The sequence below is a fragment of the Zootoca vivipara genome, chromosome 3 (genome assembly GCF_963506605.1).
Source record: "Zootoca vivipara chromosome 3, rZooViv1.1, whole genome shotgun sequence".
In the NCBI taxonomy this organism is placed as follows: Eukaryota; Metazoa; Chordata; class Lepidosauria; order Squamata; family Lacertidae; genus Zootoca; species Zootoca vivipara.
Window position 1 is genome coordinate 109,579,840 of NC_083278.1, and position 22,011 is coordinate 109,601,850.

A 22,011-nucleotide genomic window follows, 5' to 3' on the forward strand; every position below is an offset into this window, starting at 1 on the left:
AACTCCCTGAGTAAATAAGTAGATTCCTGACACGGTTCCAACTTCCAAAATATGCCTTTGAAGGGCTCAGCCAGCAGCAAGCCGCAATGATTTCCCCACCGCCGAACATGTCCATGTGAGACTCTAAGCACTCGGTTAAATAAGAAAGGGGACTGAGGCTTGTTCGTTTTCGAAAGGAGGCAGCCAGGGCCATTTTCAAAAGATAAGAAGCCACTGAGGGACTCTGTCAGGACATGAACGGTCTGATTCACAGCATGCATCAGCACAGGTTGGATTAAAATAATCTGGAGGCAGCTCCGGCTCCCTTGCCCGAGTGGTTATGCTCCAGTTCCACTGAATAGACTTTCTCGTTCATCCCTAATTGCAAATCACTTGGGGTCAGACAGACAGTGTCATGCCTAGAAGAATGATCCTCTTAGGGAGCAGTCCTACAGCAAGATCTGCTGGGATGAGTAAGGTTAGGATCCAGCAGATTTCTTGCTGTGTGTGTGTGTGTGTGTGTGTGTGTGTCTGCATAACCAGCATAACTCCCGTTCCTTAGCTCAACTGGAGATATGCTAGCATATCTCCTCCACTCTGAGCCCAGATAGGTGAGGCTAAATTCCAGGACCTAAAACTAACTGCGCTGCAGTGGGAAGAGAAAGCTACACGAGACGGGATTGTGGTCTGATCTGACAAAGCTATTTGTGTATCTTGATAGTCTCCAAAGGGGCAACACCTTTTCTTCTCTTTCTCGCGCAGGGCAACAGACAGGCCCACACATACCAAAGAGCTTAGGAGAGAAAGGGAAGGAGGATTTCTGCCCGGTATCGCTTCTGCCAAGTGAAACTCGCAGACAGAGTTTGGCTGAAACAACGCACACACTTTGCCCCTGGGCTATGAAATTCTGTTGACCCGGGTGCAACGGTAGAACAACTGTGTTGCCAAGGAAAACAAGCAGAAATGCATACCGCGGCACAATAGGATTCCTCAGACCTATGACAGGGCAGGTAAGATCTGCAGAAAAGAGTGCTGTTGGCCAATGAGGCAGTCCAAGAAGGATGTCTCAATGTCACCTGTCAAAGGTAGGCTCAAGGAAGCGCCTGGGCTGCAGCTCAGGGGTAGGACTCATGCTTTGCAAGCGGAGGGTCCCAGGTTCTTCATTTCAGCAGCCTATTTTCCATGGAGAAAGTTGCTTGGTTGCTGCTTTGGTTAAACAACTCTTGCTTAGAAACCATGCAGTGGCCGACCTGTAAACCTCGTTTTGCCTTCTGCACACCCATGCGGATTAACTTACTGGAATCCCTTTGATGGAAACTTACTAAAATTTACAAAAGGAAGACCTTTTTTTTTAAAAAAAGCACAACAACAACAAAAAGAACAACAACTAAGAGACTAGCCAAGTTGTACCACTTTGGACTGCAAGTGGTGGTGAAAGTCTTGTTGAGAAAGCTCACTGATGTCAATAATTCTCTGCATATGAAAAACTAGTACAGTCATACCTCGGGTTGCAAACGTGATCCGTGTGGGAGGCACGTTCACAACTTGCAGTGTTCGCAACCTGAAGCACCGTGTCTGCGCACACGCATGACGTGATTTGGCGCTTCCGTGCATGCGCGTGACATCATTTTGCACTTCTGCGCATGCATGAGCACCGAAACCCGGAAGTAACTCATTCCGGTATTTCCGGGTTCGGCGCGGTCCACAACCCGAAAACGCACAACCCGCAGAGTTTGTAACCCGAGGTGCTAGCTTCCCTGATGATGTTGGATCCCAGGTCCCATGAGCTATAGGCAGCTTGGCCGGTAGGTCAGGGATGGTGGGAGTTGTAGACTAGCAATATCTTCAGGAGCCCAGACCCCAATACTTTAACTGGAGTGGGGGAGCAGTCAGACCTGTGTTGCGAAGGAGCATTCTATGCGTAATCCGTTTTGGAACGTAATCCATTCCGGAAGACCATTCGACTTCCAAAATGTTCAACATCCAAGGGGCAGCTTCCGATTGGTTTCAGGAGCTTCTTGCACTCAAGCAGAAGCAGCACCGGATGTTCGGGTTCCAAAAACTGTTCGAAAACTGGGTTTTCGCTGTTCGAGAACCGAGGTTGGACTGCAATTGAATACAGCTCTCAGGATTAGGGTGTCAGGAGAGTCATATTTCAATATAGATGAGGGTTCTGTACCTGCCTACTCAGAAGTAAGTCCCACTGCATTCTGCAGGAATGTCGCTTTCTTTTATTAGATTATCGGAAGCTTTTGAAATGGTCAAATGGAAACAAATACAATTTTGCGTTTGAGCAGCTGACCCAACAGCAACAAGGCTTGAAATGTTTTGTTACCAGCTTCGGTTCACTTACTGATCCCAAGGAAAATCCCTCCCCCACGCCTGTCAAATGGCTGCAGGTTTGCACAAGAAATACACTAATGAGCTTGAAATTTAAATTTCATCACTGCGGGAGCTAATTTGTTTTGACAGATAAGGAATGCCAGGTACTTAATTTATTATTATTATTATTTCTGCCGGGCAACGTTTTTCCTCTCCAACTATATATAATTATATGCGAACGGATTCACTCCATGCTAATATTTGAAGAGAGCTTGAAGGCCCAATCAAACAAATATAGATGCAGTTTCCGGGCCTATCTTGTGGTACAATCCTACACATGTCCACTCAGAGTTAAGACATAGCTGCCAAGTCTCCCGTTTCCCCCCGGAAAACCCCCCATTTACTTACCTTTTCCCGGTGGTCCCCCGTATCACTTCGTCTCCCGTTTTTCTCCATTATTTTCTCCTGCCGGTGGCCATTTTTTTCTTTCCGATTTGCCCTTCTATGGGCACCAAAAATGGCCTCCGCCAGCTTCAAAAGTCGCATCTACGCATGTCCAGAAGTGCATAGACGTGACTTCCGGTGTTGGCGGCCATTTTTTGTGCCCATAGATGGGCAGAGTGACACCGGAAGTTGCGTCGGCGGACTTCCTGACATGCGTACAAGCGATTTTCGAAGTTGACGGCAGCCATTTTGGGTGCCCATAGAAGGGCAAAGCGACACCGGAAGTTACATCGACACAACTTCTGGTGTCAAATGGCTGCCGGTCCCGGATTCTGCAGTCTGGAACTTGGAAGGTAAGAGTTAAGACCCACTGAATTTCATGGGACTAACTCCCAGGGCAGTGTGTATAGTATTGCAGCTATAGATAGGGAAGGGCCAAAGCTCATTGCACGCAGAATGCCTTGTGCTCAATCCTCATCATCTGGGAAAAGTCTCACACATTTGCACAGCCAACACACCATACCAGCAATCTTTCTCTCTAGCCCTCCAGTATAATTCCATCTATCTTCAGTCTCGGAGCACTGTTGCTTATGTAAGCAAAATGGCATGGCCCATACCTGAGAAGAAGGTACTAGTGCGCTTGGGAGAACCGCAAGGTTGGCAGAAGTTTTTTTAAAAAAATCTTCTGCAATTTTTTAAAAATAAATGCTCTAATAATGAAATCCCTTCCTGTCCCCATAACATTCCGATAGGTACTGAGCATATTCACCGGCAACACAACACGGACTGACTGTTGAAGCAGCTAGAATATGGTTACCAGACTTTTTTCAATGAATCCGTGGACACTTTTTTTTTTTTTTGGAAGCTGAGTAGCAACAGGGAATCAGTAGTGGGGATGGTGAGGCAAAAGACCCTGGGCCCAAGCACAGATGCATATTGGATAAAGGTGCAAACCCCTTCTTTTGCACCCTGTGAAACATAAATGTGCAGGTTTTTTTAAAAAAAAAACTGGGCAACAGCCGCCCGCCCATGACTCCCGAGCCTCTCCCAATTTCCTGCCCCCTTCCTCCTTTGGGAGCCAGTGTGGTGTAGTGGTTAAGAGCGGTAAACTCGTAATCTGGTGAACCGGGTTCACGTCTCCGCTCCTCCACATGCAGCTGCTGGGTGACCTTGGGCTCGTCACACTTCTTTGAAGTCTCTCAGCCTCACTCACCTCAAAGAGTGTTTGTTTGTGGGGGAGGAAGGGAAAGGAGAATGTTAGCCGCTTTGAGACTCCTTTGGGTAGTGATAAAGCGGGATATCAAATCCAAACTCTTCTTCTTCTTCTTCTTCTTCTTTGTTTTGACTTATCGGGGGAGGCTCGGGAGTCATGGGCGGGCGGCTGTTGCCCAGTTTTTTTTTTTAAAAAAACTCTGCACATTTATGTTTCACAAGGTGCAAAAGAAGGGCAACACCCGCCCGCCCGTGTCTCCCAAGCCTCCCCCGATCTGTCAAAACAAAGGGGGAAGGGGCAGGAGATCTGTACCACCGGACGGCCCTGGTTCCCCTTCTGTAGTGGCAGCGAGCAGCTCCTGAAGCCAGCCAGAGCCAACTGCGCTACCAGACTGGCTCCGGGCTGCTGAGGCTGCCACTGCCACGTTTCCCGGGGGCAGATTTGCAAATCAGGGGACTGTCCCCGGGAACCGGGGACGTCTGGCAACCCTATGCTAGAATCCTGAACACTCCACTTTCTAGACAGGGGACTAAAGCCAACAGCAAAACAATCCCAACTTACCAAATGTGACTCTTAATGGAATATCGACATTACAAACTCACAGACCAGCCTTTTCTCAACCTTGAATGTTGTTGGACTACAACTCCCATCATCCCTGACCAGTGGTCTTGCTAGCTAGGGATGATGGGAGTTGTAGTCCAACAACATCCGGGGACCCAAGGTTGAGAAAGGCTGTCGTAGATGTTTTATATCACTGTAACTGCCAATGTCGAGATGCTTGGACAGTGTTCTCGACATAGCTGCCAAGTCTCCCGTATTCCCCGGGAAACCCCTGTTTTTCCGGCTGTCCCCAGCCAAAAAACCGGATTTTTTCCCCCCTGGTTTATTCTGGCACGACGGCCATTTTGGAACAGGGCAGAGCAGCATCAAAAGTAGCTTCTGAACATGCTCCGCCCAGTTCCAAAATGGCAGCAGCGCTACTTCCAGTCTGCTACTTCCGGTCCAGTCCCTTATTTCTCAGGCCGGAACTTGGCAGCTATGGTTCTCGAAGCCACCAACATGAGTCTGACCAAACTGCGGGAGGCAGTGGAAGACAGGAGTGCCTGGCGTGCTCTAGTCCACGTGGTCATGAAGAGTCGGACATGACTGAACGACTAAACAACAACAAAACTGCCATTGCTCCACAGCCCGTCATGTGCCTTCACCTCATTGGTGATGGTTTTCTATTAGGACCAAACACACACACTTTCCCATTTTGTCAACGAGATTTTTAGACTGCATTATAGAATGAAATCCTTCTCAATTTCACGTTAATTATTGCCAATTAACACTTTAACTTATAAAAAAACCCCCCGAGTCTCTTAATGCATGTTGCTTCCCCTGTGTCCTTTGTTGGCCTTCAAGGCTATGTCTTTTTTTGCGGCCGAATTACACGTGACGAAAAGCAGATATTTCCACACTATACTTAACAATGGGGGAAGCCACTTCTATCATGGTTCGAACTCAATGGCATGGCAGCAAATAAAACACAAAAATGTTAATTAGTATAGAAGCCATTTTATAACCACCACATGGAGGCCAAGCTGCTCAATCACTCTATAATTTGCAAATCCCTTTTGTATTTTTAGTTCAGTCAAAACATAACATTGCACGAGGTAAAGTGGAACTCTTCAGGATATAAGCATATTTCCCTAACATACCTTTCCAGAATATCTTCACATTTTTTTCCTGCTCATCCACTTAAAAATACGAGAATATCCATCTGTTACAAGCCATCTATAAAGAAAGCGAATCTGGGACGACTGAACCCCTTTCAGACTTGAGCCATGCAAAACTTCTCTCTACATGATGGACTGCAAAGTGTCTGCAGGCTGTCATCAGCTAGCCTGTCAAACAATTGGCTGAGCTGCTGTGAAGTCATGGGGTTACTTCCACACCTAGCAGTTTAGTCTGAAGTTGCTATGCTATTTGTCCACTTTTAAAATGAGGAATCCATCAGATGTGCAACTGTCTATTGTGAAGAAAGTGCAGCTGAAGCTTTCACGGGCTCCTGCACTTTTAATTAAAAGTTACCTATTTGCAGGCCCTGTTTTGTTGCTTCCCCTTAAGCCTGACTAGAGGATTTGTGAACAGGAACAGGAAGTGGCGTGGGGAAAATTAAGAGAAATAATCTAGTTAACCGCCTATTCATCACAGATTCTCTAGTCAATCTCAATACGAGGCAATAAAACGGGTAGGGCCTGCAAATAGGAAGCTTTTAATTAAAGGCACAGGAGTCCTCAAAAGCTTCAGTAGAGTTTCTTTGTACCAGGCAGGCTTGTACTGCCACTGCAGATCAGATTGATTCTCCATTTAAAGCATCTTAGGCAGGGAGATCTATTTTTCTCAGTGTCTGCTAACCTGACCGCTTTAATTGAAGTTGCCAAGGCCTGAACTAGGGAGCTTCCGCACGGCTTTGCCACTGATTTCCCTGTATGTTCCCCCCCCCCCAGATGAGCGATTACACTTTGCTAGTGAGCTATACACCCCCCCCCCCCCACTCTGATCCTTTGGTCAGAGATCCAGTTTGAAGCTTGCCAGCATTTCAAACAAGCTAGCTAATGAACAACATTTGCATGAGTGTACACCCACCACTCCCCAGGATAAAATTCCCAGGATGTTAGCAATGGTAATTCCTTTTTAATTTTTTAATATTTTTTTTACACAATCAGGAATGGGGCTTGCAACAATCCTGTAAACTCTGGAGGCTGTTTCTCATTGTGTTTGTTTGTATAAATAGTTCACTTTAACATCTGTTCCTCCAGCGCATATCATTTTTGTGAAAGAAAAGACCCGGAGCCAAATTCTGCTTTTGATTCATAAACACTTGTTCTAAGGCAAACCAGTGGGGGATCCAAGGGCACGTCAGCAAAGCCATCTTCCAAGATTTGGGCTATTGATTTTTCTTTTCTTTTTAATTTTCTGGCTTCAAGAGAGAGAGGGGGGGTGAGGGAGGGAAGGAGAGCCTTTCTATCTAATTATATTAAATAGTGGTTTAAATGGTCCTAATCGAGACAAGCTGTATGAAATAGCTGTAGTTCTTTTCTTGGTATTCATAGAGGCAGCACCAACCTCATTTACCAACAAACACGTCACTCTCAAATTAAGTTACCATTAATGGAATGCTCTCGTGGGGTTTATTTTATGAATCAGAATATAAACATGTTGGATGGAATCCTTTCCCTAGAAAAACCACTGCCCAAACCACCATTGATTTCCACGGACCTCAAGCTTCTTCTGCCCTGGCCAAAGGATTCGAGAGGCTCAAATACAATGCTTTTTACATAACAGTTGATAAATAAGCAACAATGTGTTATAGCACAGTCCAGCACAGCCTGCGAATGTCCAAAATATATGCTACTTCCTATATTATGTAGTACAAGTGTGCCTTGCAACAAAATCATAGAATCAAAGAATTGGAAAGTTGGAAGGGATCCTAAGGGTCATCTAGTCCAACCTCCTGCAATGTAGGGATCTCAACTAAAGCATCCATGACAGATGGCCATCTAACCTCTGCTTAAAAACCTCCAAGGAAGGAGAGTCCACCACCTCTCGTGGGAGTCTCTTCCACTGTTGAACAGCCCCCACCACCAGAAAGTTCTTCCTGATGTTTAGTCGTAATCTCCTTTCTTGTAACTGAAGCCATTGGTTCGGATCCTATCCTCCAGAGCTGGAGAAAACAAGCTTGCTCCACCCTCCGTGTGACAGTCCTTTAGATATTTGAAGATGGCTATCATATCTCCTGTCATTCTCCTATTATCCAGGCTATACATACTCAAGTCCCTCAACTGTTTCTCCTAAGACTTGGCTTCCAGGCCCTTGATCATCTTGGTTACCCTCTTCTGCAGTAGATCCTCACCACATTAACAGGAATTCTCCTGCTCAAGGTTCTAGCCAGCCAGCAGTGCCTCCCTGGGATAGTGAAGAGCTTTAACTAGCTTTGGCTGTAAAATAAAAAAATTCCTTCAGTAGCACCTTAAAGACCAACTAAGTTTTTATTTTGGTATGAGCTTTCGTGTGCATGCACACTTCTTCAGATACAGTGAAATGGAAGTTTCCAGGCACTTATGTAGAGAAGGGGTGGGGAGGGGTGGGGATGGGGAGGGGGGATCACTCAGAAGGGTGGTGGAAATGGGTGATTGACTGACTGATAGCTGTTGATGACCGCAAACGACTGCAAATGGTTTTGCATGAAAAAGCAAGGGTTGAGATGGCTGAAGATCGCTTATCATGTATAATGAGATAAGAACCCGATATCTCTGTTCAAACCAGGTCCCTCCATGGTTTTGAGCTTGGTGATAAGTTGCAATTCAGCAACTTCTCTTTCCAGTCTATTTCTGAAATTCTTTTGTAGTAAGACAGCTACTTTGAGATCTTGTATAGAATGTCCTGGGAGATTGAAGTGTTCTCCTACTGGTTTTTCTGTCTTCTGGTTCCTGATGTCAGATTTATGTCCATTTATCCTTTGGCGTAGGGTTTGGCCTGTTTGTCCAATATAGAGAGCTGAAGGGCACTGTTGGCATTTGATGGCATACACAATGTTAGAGGATGAGCAATTAAATAGTCCTGAGATGGTATGTTGGATGTTGTTGGGGCCAGTAATGGTGTTGTCTGGGTGTATGTGGCAGCAAAGTTGGCATCTGGGTTTATTGCAGGCTCTGGTACCAGTGTCCATGTTAAGTCTGGTGGTTGTATTATTGTGGGTGAGGAGTTGTTTAAGATTGGGTGGCTGTCTGTAGGCAATGAAAGGTCTTCCTCCCAGAGCTTGAGAAAGGGAGCGGTCATTGTCCAGGAGAGGCTGTAGATCTCTGATGATGCGTTGTACTGTTTTAGCTTGGGAGCTGTATGCGATGACTAGTGGTGTTCTGTTATTTTCTTTTTTGGGTCTGTCTTGCAGCAGGTTCTCTCTAGGTATCTGTCTGGCTCTGTTGATCTGTTGTTTAACTTCATCAGGTGGATATTTTAGTTCTAAAAAGGTTTGCTGTAGATCTCTTAGGTGAGATTCTCTGTCTGTAGAGTTGGAACAGATGCGGTTGTAACGTAAGGCCTGGCTGTATACGATGGATTGTTTGGTATGTTTGGGATGGTAGCTAGAAGCATGTAGATATGTTTGTCGGTCAGTTGGTTTTCTGTATAAGGTGGTGTCTATACGTCCATCCTGTATTTTTATAGTAGTGTCCAAAAAATGTATTTCTTGCATAGATTGGTTCATTGTTAGGTTGATGGTGGGGTGAAAGTCATTGAATGTCTGGTGGAAGGTTTCCAGGGTCTGTTGTCCATGTGTCCAGATAATCTGGACAACATCCAACATACCATCTCAGGACTATTTAATTGCTCATCCTCTAACATTGTGTATGCCATCAAATGCCAACAGTGCCCTTCAGCTCTCTATATTGGACAAACAGGCCAAACCCTACGCCAAAGGATAAATGGACATAAATCTGACATCAGGAACCAGAAGACAGAAAAACCAGTAGGAGAACACTTCAATCTCCCAGGACATTCTATACAAGATCTCAAAGTAGCTGTCTTACTACAAAAGAATTTCAGAAATAGACTGGAAAGAGAAGTTGCTGAATTGCAACTTATCACCAAGCTCAAAACCATGGAGGGACCTGGTTTGAACAGAGATATCGGGTTCTTATCTCATTATACATGATAAGCGATCTTCAGCCATCTCAACCCTTGCTTTTTCATGCAAAACCATTTGCAGTCGTTTGCGGTCATCAACAGCTATCAGTCAGTCAATCACCCATTTCCACCACCCTTCTGAGTGATCCCCCCTCCCCATCCCCACCCCTCCCCACCCCTTCTCTACATAAGTGCCTGGAAACTTCCATTTCACTGTATCTGAAGAAGTGTGCATGCACACGAAAGCTCATACCAAAATAAAAACTTAGTTGGTCTTTAAGGTGCTACTGAAGGAATTTTTTTATTTTACTTCGATCCAGACCAACACGGCTACCTACCTGTAACCATAGCTTTGGCTGATTAGCCAGCTGCATCCCTACTTAGAGATAGTCTACTCCAGGTATCCCCAGACTGCGGCCCTCCAGATGTTTTGGCCTACAACTCCCATGATCCCTAGCTAAGAGGACCAGTGTTCAGGGATGGTGGGAATTGTAGTCTAAAACATCTGGACGGCCGAAGTTTGGGGATGCCTGGTCTACTCTGATAACCTCCGGCTTAAACTTAGGGTTGCCAGACTCAATAGAGGACAGGACTTCTGTGCCTTTAATTTCCCTGCTCTCGTTTGAGCCTGGAAACCTTACAGAGAAACCAGCAGACCCTTTGCTTGGAAATTAAACAAAGGGTCTGCTGGTTTTTCTTTAAGGTTTCCAGACTCAAAAGAGAGCAGGGCAATTAAAGGCACAGAAGTCCTGTCCTCTATTGAGTCTGGCAACCCTACTTAGAGTATTAATATATGTGGGTTGCCTCTGAAGGAAGTTTGGAAGTGAAACTTGTTTAGAATGCAGCTGCTAGGCTGGTAACTGGGACTAGGGGCTGTGAGCATATTAGGCCAGTGTTTTGCCAACATGCACTAGGATGCAGGTGGCGCTGTGGGTTAAACCACAGAGCCTAGGGCTTGCTGATCAGAAGGTGGGCGGTTCGAATCCCTGCGACGGGGTGAGCTCCCGTTGCTCGGTCCCAGCTCCTGCCAACCTAGCAGTTTGAAAGCACGTCAAAGTGCAAGTAGATAAATAGGTACCACTCTGACGGGAAGGTAAACAGCGTTTCCGTGCGCTGCTCTGGTTCGCCAGAAGCGGCTTTGTCATGCTGGCCACATGACCTAGAAGCTGTACGCCGGCTCCCTCGGCCAATAACGCGAGATGAGCGCCGCAACCCCAGAGTCGGTCACGACTGGACCTAATGGTCAGGGGTCTTTTACCTTTACTGGCAAACTGGTCCATTTCTGGGGTCGATTCAAAATGCGTTTAAAAATGCATAGTTTTATCCTGCATAGGAACCTAGGGAGCTGCCTGATACCAAGGTAGACCTGGAGATGCAGGGAGTTAAACCTGCGACTTTCTGCTTGACCGGCAAGATGCTCTACCACTGAGCTACAATCTAAACATATCCTAAATATGTGCTCTGAGGAAGATGTGCTTTCAGATAAATTCAACAATGCATCTTTTGCAAGAAGAATTATGTTTAAAGTACGTATTTAGATACAAATTTTCATGCGGATTGAAAAAAGGAGGAATTTGCAGGCTAAGGCAGGAATACGACAAACTGACTTCAGAATGGGCAGGTGCCAAAACTGACCGAGAGCAAAAATAAGCTGACCCAGTTCTTACTACAACCTCATCCCTTTCTTCTGAATTACCTTCTCTGATATAAGTCACTAAAGCTACATTACTTGCCCTTCCTGTTATTCTCTACTACACAGCAGGGGCAAACAGATAAGCACAAGTCTCTCCCCCCCCCCCCTGCTTCAGTTTTGCTGGCATAAGTCCATGTTTCGTGCTGATTTTTTTTAAAAAAGAATGCATGACAACTCCACATTTATTAATGCATTTTTGTACATATTCCCATACCCTCCAACTCCCGGTAAAAAAAATCTGGGATCAGCAGCAACGCGGCACCGGACATCGCTTCTACGCATGTCTGGACATGCATAGAAGCAACTTCCGGTGCCCAGACATGGGCAGAGCTGCACCTGAAATCGGTTCTGCACATGTCCAGACATGCGCAGAAGGAGCCTCCCTGGCAGGTAGGAAATCCGGGGGATTTACGGGATTTTTCTCTATTCGGGATAACAGTGGGAAACGGGTTTAAATACGGGGGTTTCCCACGAAAAACGGGAGACTTGGCAGCTATGCATATCCCCCACCACTCACCTAAAAAAAAAAAAAATCCAATGCACTTTCTCCTAAAACACATATTTGAATATGCATTTCAATTGTGTTTTTTGGGTGTGCATGTTTATGCGCACCAAAATGGCATTGCAAAATCTGGATAAGGGTGCAATATCGACCAGTTTTCTTCCAATCAACAACTGAGTTCAGGATGGTTGAACTGGGCCAATCTGGTGTGGAAAGGGGGCCAAATGAATCCCACCCCCACCCCTGACACAGGGATGTAAAGTTCGGCATAAGATGACTTCCTTACCTTGGCACACATTGTGATCGCTGGCTTCAAACCCGGCCGCACACTGTATCCCTGGGACAGTCCTCCGAGCTATGGCATTGCCGTTTCGGCCATTAGGTGCAGGCGCGGGTTCAGGCGCAGGTTGCTCTTGACCGTTGTTGACAATAATCTGAGCCGTTCTGGGCAGGCAGAGGTATCCTCCGAAGTGGTTCACACATTTCATCCCACCTTTGCATGCATCGTGCACAATTTCACACTCGTCGATATCTGCAGTCGGAAACAGGACAAAGGTGAGCACCAACACAGCAGCATCCTCCTGCCTCGGATGCAGGCAAGTGTCTCAGGCAGGCAGCAGGTTTGAGAATGTTATCAGCATTTCCACGTGGAAAGGTAGGGGAAGAGGCAGGGGCGGCCTGTCCTAGCAGTTCGAAAGCACGTCAAAGTGCAAGTAGATAAATAGGTACCACTCTGACGGGAAGGTAAACGGCGTTTCTGTGCACTGCTCTGGTTCGCCATGTAATGAGAAACGGGAAACTGCTCCTCCACTCACTGCCACACCCTTGCTTGCTGGGGTTGCACGACTACAGCTTCTGCCAATTATTTTTTCATTGATTTTTCCAAATTATTGCATGTAAAACCAAATTAATTCAATCTAATATTTCCAAAACCGGTTTCCTGCTCTCATTACAAGACATGTCCAAGATGTACCCCCACTGCTGCATCAGTTTTCACTAGGTTGTCTCTAGTTGACATCATTTCACAATTGCCAGTAATATTTTCGATCAGCTGCCCCTTTACAGTGACTATGGCAGGGGTCAGCAAACTTTTCCAGCAGGGGGCCGGTCCACTGTCCCTCAGACCTTGTGGGGGGGCCGGACTATATTTTGGGGAAAAAAATTATTGAATGAATTCCTATGCCCCACAAATAACCCAGAGATGCATTTTAAATAAAAGAGCACATTCTACTCATGTAAAAACACACTGATTCCCAGACCATCTGCGGGCTGGATTTAGAAGGCGATTGGGCCGGATCTGGCCCCCGGGCCTTTGTTTGCCTACCTGTGGATTTCAGCTTCTGGCAAGAACTTGGGAGAGGTCTGTAAGATATTGCCAGAACCTGGATGCTGTAATATTTTTCCTTGCTGCTGCTGCAGGAGCAGCAGTGGGTAGGCAGGACACCACGGGAGATGTGAGAAGTGGCGGCGGCAGCAAGATCTCGCGAGAGTTCCGCAAAATCTCACGAGATATTGCCATAAGCTGCTGCTGCTGCTTCACTTTAATTCTCCGGCGGCAGCGACAGGGGTGGGCAGAGTTTCCGCAGCAGCACTGGCCACTCCCCTGTGTCAGGGACTGGGCAGAGGAGGAAGTGTGAAGACTGCCTCCTCATCCTGACCCTTCCAGGGAGGAGGAAGAGGAAGACAGTATAGATTTACAACAAGGATTTGAGGGAGGTCACAGCTCAGAAGCAGATGAGGAGGGAAAGTTGGGAAATCATGGGAGAACCAGAGCAACACCTGGCTGACACGTTGTCACTAGAAAGCATCCCAGACCCTCCATCTCCCAGAACCCGGCGAGCCTTAAAAGTAGGAGAGGAAAAAGCTCAAATACAGAGGGCACCTAGCAGCACTTGTAGAGGAGATGAGGAAGTAGGAGAGACAGGGGTGGGGTGGAGATTCACTCGGGACAATGCCATTATCCAAGAGGCTGGGTTCTATAGCCTCTCTCTGTAAAGATTGAAACAAAAAAGGCCGGTAAGAAACTTTCCCTTGTCTTTATACTTTCCTGGGCAACCAGCCAGGAGCTGCTGACAGCATCCTGACACCCTTGGATCCTCGGTCCACCTCATGGGGAGAGGGGAATTTAGATGTGCGAGAGGTACACAGCTAAGCCAATTGCATGTGCAATGCTCAACAATTATTGAGCTCTGCATTGCCCTCCTAAATGACTGCTGTCCATGCTGTCGAATGGGAATGTTCCATGATGCACACTGTAAAGATAATGGGTGCTTTAAATGAATGGTGTGAATGTGACTATGACCCAACAAGCTCTGAAGAGCACTGCGTTGGCTGTCCCTGCAGTAAATCGATCATTCTCACTGCCCCAGAAGGAAATATCAGTGATGAAGAATGCAAATCTGTGTTGTAGAGGAAACCGATACAGTGGGTGCGATTCCAAAAACCCGGATATGGCCACAATGTTTGCGCTCCTTCCCATGCCTTCCCCATAGTCTCTGCACTGGAAAAGACTATGGAGAAAATTCCACTACGCAGACGGAATTCTCATTAGTTCAAGCTCAGGATTCCTTTTAGCAGATATAAATACATCAATGTGGAGCTTGCTACAGTTTACTGTACCTTTGCATCGCTGTACGACGGGATCCCATTCGTAACCATCTGTGCATTGCTGCATGTAAAACAAAGAAAACCAATTAACACAATCAAAATGAAAATATGGATTAATGTACTTTCTGCTGTTAAGATCAGGCCCCAGTTTTATGGAGCTCTCAGGAAAGAGACACGCCTCTCTCCCCAGTCCTCACATTACTTTTTACAATTGCAGATCTATCGTCACTGAGGCCCTCCTGAGTTAGGATAACATTGGGGGGGGGGGGAATCAGTTTGCAAATTGGAAAATGTTCTGATGCCCTAGAGGGTGATCTAATTTAGTATGTTCTTTAATTTGTGTTCAGTGAACAAAACTTAAAAAGTTCCCACTGCCAAGCTTGCGCAACATTGTATTTGCAATCCCCATCCATTCATTGTTGCAATGAACTTATGAAACAAAAACATTTTCCACAGGAAAATAAAGCACTGTATTTCCCCCCATGACACCTCACTGGAGGGATTGCTGAGGCCATACCTGCACCGTCCAATTAAAAACATTCCCTAGCTTGAGTAGGAAGCTTCTAACTGCAAGTACAAAATTAGCACATTGGGGAGCATAAGTCTAACCAACGTTTGACCTAACTTACTATTACTGAAGGGACGCGGGTGGCGCTGTGGGTTAAACCACAGAGCCTAGGGCTTGCCGATCAGAAGGTCGGCGGTTCAAATCCCCGCGACGGGGTGAGCTCCCGTTGTTCGGTCCCAGCTCCTGCCAACCCAGCAGTTTGAAAGCACGTCAAAGTGCAAGAGATAAATAGGTACCGCTGCAGCGGGAAGGTAAACGGCATTTCCGTGCGCTGCTCTGTTTCGCCAAAGCGGCTTTGTCATGCTGGCCACATGACCCGGAAGCTGTACGCCGGCTCCCTCAGCCAATAATGCGAGATGAGCACCGCAATCCCAGAGTCAGTCACGACTGGACCTAATGGTCAGGGGCCCCTTTACCTTTACTATTACTGAATGTGCAAAGGGACAGAAATGTCCAAGGAGGGATCTTGGGCCTCCTTGGAACATTCAAATGGTAGATTTGCAGTCTCTGAAGCCATATTGTCAATCAACAGGTAAGTCGCAGAAAACACTGGGCTGGCATAAGACATCTTGACATCGAAAGGGAAAAACCAAGCAGTACCCTTCCTGTCTCTCAAAATGTAGCATTTTAGCTAAATAACTGACAATATTCACCATCTGGTTTAACTGATGAGAGAGAGAGAGAGAGACATACAGATATTGTTGCAGGTTGGGGGGGGGTCAGTCTGCACAATACCTTCCTTCCTAATCCTTGGGGTCCTCTCCCTGGTAGGGTTAAAAGCTGATGGAACAATCCTTTGCGAACTAGGCAATTGTAAGACAATGGCCGTAACTTGTCACTTAAGAACCCAAATTATTACCCAAATCAGTCCCTTTGACTAGGAAACAGAGAGTTTAGCATCATGAACAGCACCCCCCCAAAAAAAATGACCTGGGCTGCAGCTAAGTGAAATAGCCAGAGGAGTTGTATGTGAGCTCAGCTGAGAGCAGGATGAAGGCTGAGAAGCTGAGACAGACCCATGCTTGATTTTTATACTGGAATACAATAAGGGAGAAGAAAGACCTTTTGGGGTATCCATGCTGTGAGTATGTCTGTCTGTCTATCTATCTATCTATCTATCTATCTATCTATCTATCTATCTATCTATCTATCATCTATCATCTATCATCTATCATCTTCCTTCCTTCCTTCCTTCCTTCCTTCCTTCCTTCCTTCCTTCCTTCCTTCCTTCCTTCCTTCCTTCCTTCCTTCCTTCCTTCTTCTTTGGCGATCACTCGTAGCCGAGTAAGATTCATCTTTCTTTCTTTCTTTCTTTCTTTCTTTCTTTCTTTCTTTCTTTCTTTCTTTCTTTCTTTCTTTCTTTCTTTCTAATCTATCTCAGGCTTGCCTCTTTTTCCAGGACTCGCCCTCTTTTTCATGGGTAGAGTTGTCCTAGTGATCCATAGTTAAAAGTAGAAGTCGGCAAATGTGCTCTCTTTTTTGCTCTTCAAAATACGGCAACCCTATCACGCCTGCCATACTAAGCACAGTGTTTACATAGTGCTACTACTGATGTCAGGGAGCGAGTGAGAGGAACCCTCGAGTTAATAAATCAGCTTGTCATGGCGAGCCAAATCCACCCCTGCCGTAACTTGGTAGGCACTCACGGCGTTTGCTCCAGCTAAGAATCTGTCTCAGCATGTTGACGCCCGTGTTGCTCAATGCACTGGGCTGTGGCGGGTTGTTTTGAGTAGCTTTGTTACTCAAGGAGCTTAAATCGGCGGCAGAAACTAACTCCCCCCCCCACTTCATTTATTCACAGGTGATGCTAGAAGTCTGCCAAATCTAGCAGCGAGCTGGAAGGGAACGGGCCTCGAGTGTAACAAGGGGGCAAGAGGGCAGCTAATTGCATTACAACCCCAGCTCTCCAAAGGAATGACAGCATCTTCGGGCTGAGGCAACTGGAGTTACTATAGCTATAAAAAGACCTCCGAGCCCCAGAGGAAAAAACAGCAAAACTTACTGAATCTCCCCAATGCCCGTTTAATGCACAACAAAAAATCACGCCCAGTTAACAACCCAACGGGGAGCACTTCGCAGATGACTTATCCTCAAGAAATCCCATTAACTTCAGTGTGATTGCTCCACTGTGGACGATCAGCAAAATCAGGAACACAGGAAGCTGCCTTGCACTGAGTCAGAACATGTCAGCCTTAACCCAGTACGAGTGACAACCAGTTGATGCGCGGGGAGCTCCATGGAGAAGGAGGTAGTTCTCGATATGGGGATGAGGGACCTGCAGACCTCCTGAGGGTTGTTAAGACTTCATTTCCCATCACACCCGGCCACGGGCAATGCCAGCTGGGGTTGATGGGAGTTGGAGTCCAGCAGTATCCAGAGACCCACAGCTTCCCCATCCCTGTCTCAAGATATCGCAGGAGGAGAGAGGCAAAAGCAACAAATGATGAATGTGAGACTGAATATTCATGCGGTAGGCTGGGGAAAGAGACGAAGGTGTTCAGCAAAAGGCTCCATGCATGATTATGGAAGATTGCAGGGTCAGCCTCAGGCACCTCAAGTTTAAAAGAGGATTGGGCAGAGGTCTTTTTCAGCAGGAACTCAGGAACCTTTTAAAAATTAAATACTTACTATTCTTTTTTTTTGTCTTGGAACGGGTATACACCCAACGCCTGAGCCAAAAATCCATCTATATCTGTAATCAATAAAGTTGTGGCCATTTCTAGTCTTGATCACTGTCTGCTTGAATTTATTAATCACATCTTAAATTTAGCCACTGCCTGGGGCGGAGGTGGCATTTTGACTGGGACCAGAACTAGCTAGCTAGCTAACTAGCTAACTAACTAGCTAACCAGCTAACCAGCTAACCAGCTAACCAGCTAACCAGCTAACCAGCTAACCAACTAACTAGCTAACTAGCTAGCTAACTAACTTCAACACCTTTTTCTCACAAAAAAGGCACTGGGATTGGGTAACTGTTGATGGGGAGGACCCTGTGGAACCATTGCCAATATAAAAAAAGATGTTACTAGGTTATACGGCCCAATTGACATCTGCTGTGGTGTAAGGGGGTGTTCTGAGGAAGGATTTGAAGGAAGAGAAGCTGGGAATGGTACTATGAATAATGTTCTGTGCCGGAGTTCCAAGAAAAGGGGGAAAGCAGGTGTGCTTTGACAGCTGAAGAACATCTAAACCAGGAACACCCAACAAAGGCACCCTCCAGATTCTACTGTGAACCGCCCTGAGACCTCCGAGTATAGGGCAGTATATAAATCATAGCTGCCTAGTCTCCCGTATTCCCTGGGAAACCCCCGTTTTTCCAGCCGTTCCCAGCTGGAAAAACGGATTTTTTTTTGTTTCCCCCCGGTTTACTTACCAGCCGGGGGAGGCTCCTTCTGCGCATGTCTGGAGTCTCTGGACATGCGCAGAAGCGATTTCTGGCGCGGCGGCCATTTTGGAACTGGGCGGAGCAGGTTCAGAAGTGACTTCCGATGCTGCTCTGCCCAGTTCCAAAATGGCGGCAGCGCTACTTCCGGTCTGCCGATCCCTTATTTTTCCGGCAGGAACTTGGCAGGTATGATATGAATTCAATAAGCAAATAAATAAATAAATAATAAATTGCAAATAGATAAATAAATATTGCATTCCAACTCCCATCAGCACCACCCAGCACGGCCAATAGCCAGGAATAATGGGAGTTGTGGTCCATCAACACTTGCAAGGCCACAGGTTCCCCTTCCCTGCAATATGAGGATGCATTTAACTTTTAACTTCGTGTGTAGTTTGGCCCCCAGATAAATTCTGGTGCTATTAACTTCTGTAGGATTGCTTTGAAAGCCCTGCAGTAGATAACATTTCTCTCTCTCTCTCTCTCTCTCTCTCTCTCTCTCTCTCTCTCTCTCTCTCTCTCTCTCTCTCTCTCTCTCTCTCTCTCTCTCTCTCTCTCTCTCTCTCTCCTTTACCGTGTATGTGATGGTTTCGTCTCCTTCCTGTGCATGAACTGTAGCGAGCATCAATGCAGCGAGGACAGGGAACAGCACCATCATGGATCTTAAAAGAAAGGAAACCACAGTTTAAAAACATCATCATCATCATCATCGGTAGATGACAGGCAGGCACTCCTGATAGCAAGAAACTGAGAAAGGAGGCCTAGCAGATGCCTGGGTTTCACTGCAGGATCAAACCTGTCTCTGGGATGTACAGCTTCAGAGCAGTGCTTGGACTAGTTCAGTTTAACATTCACTGAATTAGTTCACTGAAAGACACCTAAAAGTAATCTCCCATAATTGCTGGGTGACCTAAATGTGAATTAAATCTTTTTGGGAACAGAACTTCCAACGATTTATAATACAACTTCATTTTCTTATATGTGTTCTTTTTAACCAGGCATTTAAATAAAACAACACACAAATATGGAAGATCTCCTCTCTTCAGCAGAATAAAATTTCAAAAAGGTAAGGTAAAACACTTGGTTATAGGTTATGCACACATAAACATTTTTTTAAATATTCTGTAAGATGAGATGCACACTACAGAGAAATATTAAGAATGCACTCCTATGTTCTGCTTATAGGCCAAATGCGAGTTAAAAGTGAGAACCCTTTAGATCAACTGGTCAGACGCGTTTCAGCATAAAGTCCTCTTCAGCAGCCAAACACATGCACCTGTGATGGGAATGATTTACCTTAACTTTGTATTTTTGGAATTTAAAACTAAAAAAACAGAAATGCTTCGCAGAGCGACAAAGATCTGTAACTGTACCCTAGGAGAAAAGATGGGGAAATTACCTGATGAGAGAGGGCAGACCTGAGCCCTGGGACAAATAAGAGAGTGTTGCTTGTAGTTTAGTGATGCTCCAAGCTTGTAGTTGTACCTTTCTGGAACTGAGGAGGGGAAGGCAACAACACAGACGTTATAATAACTGTGAATTGTCCCCAATGTAAAAGCCGCTGTTCTCTAGCGACAGATTCTTTTCTGTTTAAAACTTCATTGTCCAAATTGCTCAGGTCAGTTCAAAACGTTCCCATGTTTTTGTCCAAGCGAGGCTGCAATCTCATGTACATTTTACATGGGGCTAATCTCCACTGACCACAATAAAGGGCTTCTAAATAAACATGCATAGGTCCATACTGTGTAAGTGTTTAAAAGCAGGCCCAGTTCAGCAGACAGCACTGCCTAGCCAATCTCTGGGATAGCTTCTTAGCAACCCTTATCTTACTCTTAAACACCCTCTGCCCACAGCAAGAGGCAGGAATCACCTCTTAGCCCTAGTGATTTGCACTAATGACTGCATTTGCCAGCTCTGCTGAGTTGATTCATCGATTGAACCGAATCAATTTCCCTGCACATAGAAAACTAGGGTGTCAGGGAGAAGGGTAGACTAGAAGATGGGTGGGGATCCCATGGCCTCCAGATGTTGTTGAACTGCAACTTCCGCATGAAGGGGTGTTGCAAGCATACAGATCCCAAGGAGGGAGGGGGTTCTGATTGGCTGGGGATCCCCTGAATCCTTGCATTGTACAGCACAAGGCATTTGTGCTAATATGGCCTCTTCACAGACATGCTCAAAGGTCAACCAGCGGGGATCATGGACTTGAATTCTTTCCATGCACAAGAAGGCTTGAATGAAGGCCCCATATTATAAGTGTCATCAAAGTGCTTTCTTCTCTCAAGAAAAGGAATAGGGGAAGATAATTAGGATGGTGTGAGCTGAGGGATGTTTCAAGAAGCACATGCAAATGAGCTTTTTTTGGGGGGGGGATATCCCCTTGTGATGGATAGCATGAGACTCTTAATTTCAAGGTTCCAGCACCACATTGGGCAAAATATTCTTGCATTGCAGATGACCCTCGTGGTCCCTTCCAACTCTAAAATTCTATGATTCTATGGGATGCCTCAGGGCGAACACATCCTACAGAAGAAACCGCCTTCTCCCATCCAACTCAGCATGGAAGCATGGGAACCTGCTTCCCTATGATGCAAGTTCGTGTCCTGTAAACAAAGCAACCACATTGGCAAGGCTAACTGTATGGGCTTCCCCTCTCCTGGATAACTGCCCTTCCACCTGGACCTGCACCAACTGGCCGCTGCAAATGACGGCACAATGAAGAAAACAGCTCCTGCCCCACTGTTGGGGTTATGTGTGGCACAAGGGCCTATATACAACCAGACACCCCCACTATATGGAACAGCTATGCAAGGCTTCCACTGCTCTCTACTGTTTCCACTGAAACAACTTTTTAATTCTTAAAAGCCGTTCCAGGTCGATTAGATGGCTTCGTTTTAATCTGTGCTGGCGCTTAATACGGTACTGATTTTTATTGCTGGCCTTAAATTGACTTGCTGTTGGTTTCACCTTATTTCAGAGGTTGGTTCCGTTTTTGGATTTTTGTTTGTGGGGAAGGGCATTTTACAGAAATAAAATGGTAGCAAGGGAAACATACAAAATGAGAACACCCAGTAACCTGGCCACCACATAAGAATCTCAGTCTTCAGAATGGCCATCTGAATCCACCCGAAAGAAAAAAACTTTTGTATCTGTAAGACTGTAGGCAAATTCTCTTCCTGCTCAATGTACACTTAAGGCCAGATCCAACGACACCATGTGCTATTCTCAGTAGCTGCTACAGGCCCCCCCTCCAAAGTGCTCGAGATCCCAGATTCTATTCCCCACTTCCATACCCTCCAACATGTCTCCGATGCAAATAGGACGTCCCATTCCATAATGATAATTTTACTATTTATACCCCACACATCTTATGGGGTTTCCGCAGCCACTCTGGGCAGCTTTCAACATATATAAAAAACATAATTAAACATTTTTTTAAAAACTTCCCTGTACAGGATTGCCTTCAGATGGTTCGGGGGTCGGATAACTCCACACCATAATTATCAACTTCCGGATTGGAAAATAAGAGATCAACAGTGGCACGGCACCGGAAGTCACTTCTGTGCATGTCCAGACATGCGCAGAAGCGACTTCCGGTGCCGGGCTGCCCGTGTCCGCATGTCTGGGC

At 46.0% G+C, this 22,011-nt stretch overlaps 1 protein-coding gene across 2 annotated transcripts in view; it reads right to left on the minus strand.

Moving 5' to 3' along the window:
• The window catches only part of EFEMP1 (EGF containing fibulin extracellular matrix protein 1), a 58,283-nt gene that overhangs the window by 30,509 nt on the left and 5,763 nt on the right, over positions 1–22,011 (minus strand). For both annotated transcript variants that reach the window (XM_035110937.2, XM_035110936.2), the window contains exons 2-5: positions 19,783–19,878; positions 18,958–19,045; positions 14,443–14,491; positions 12,110–12,355 (exon numbers count right to left, since the gene is read on the minus strand). In XM_035110937.2, the coding sequence (XP_034966828.2) occupies positions 12,110–12,355; positions 14,443–14,491; positions 18,958–19,041 (379 nt within the window). In that variant the 5' untranslated portion in view covers positions 19,042–19,045; positions 19,783–19,878. The remainder of the gene's footprint in view (positions 1–12,109; positions 12,356–14,442; positions 14,492–18,957; positions 19,046–19,782; positions 19,879–22,011) is intronic.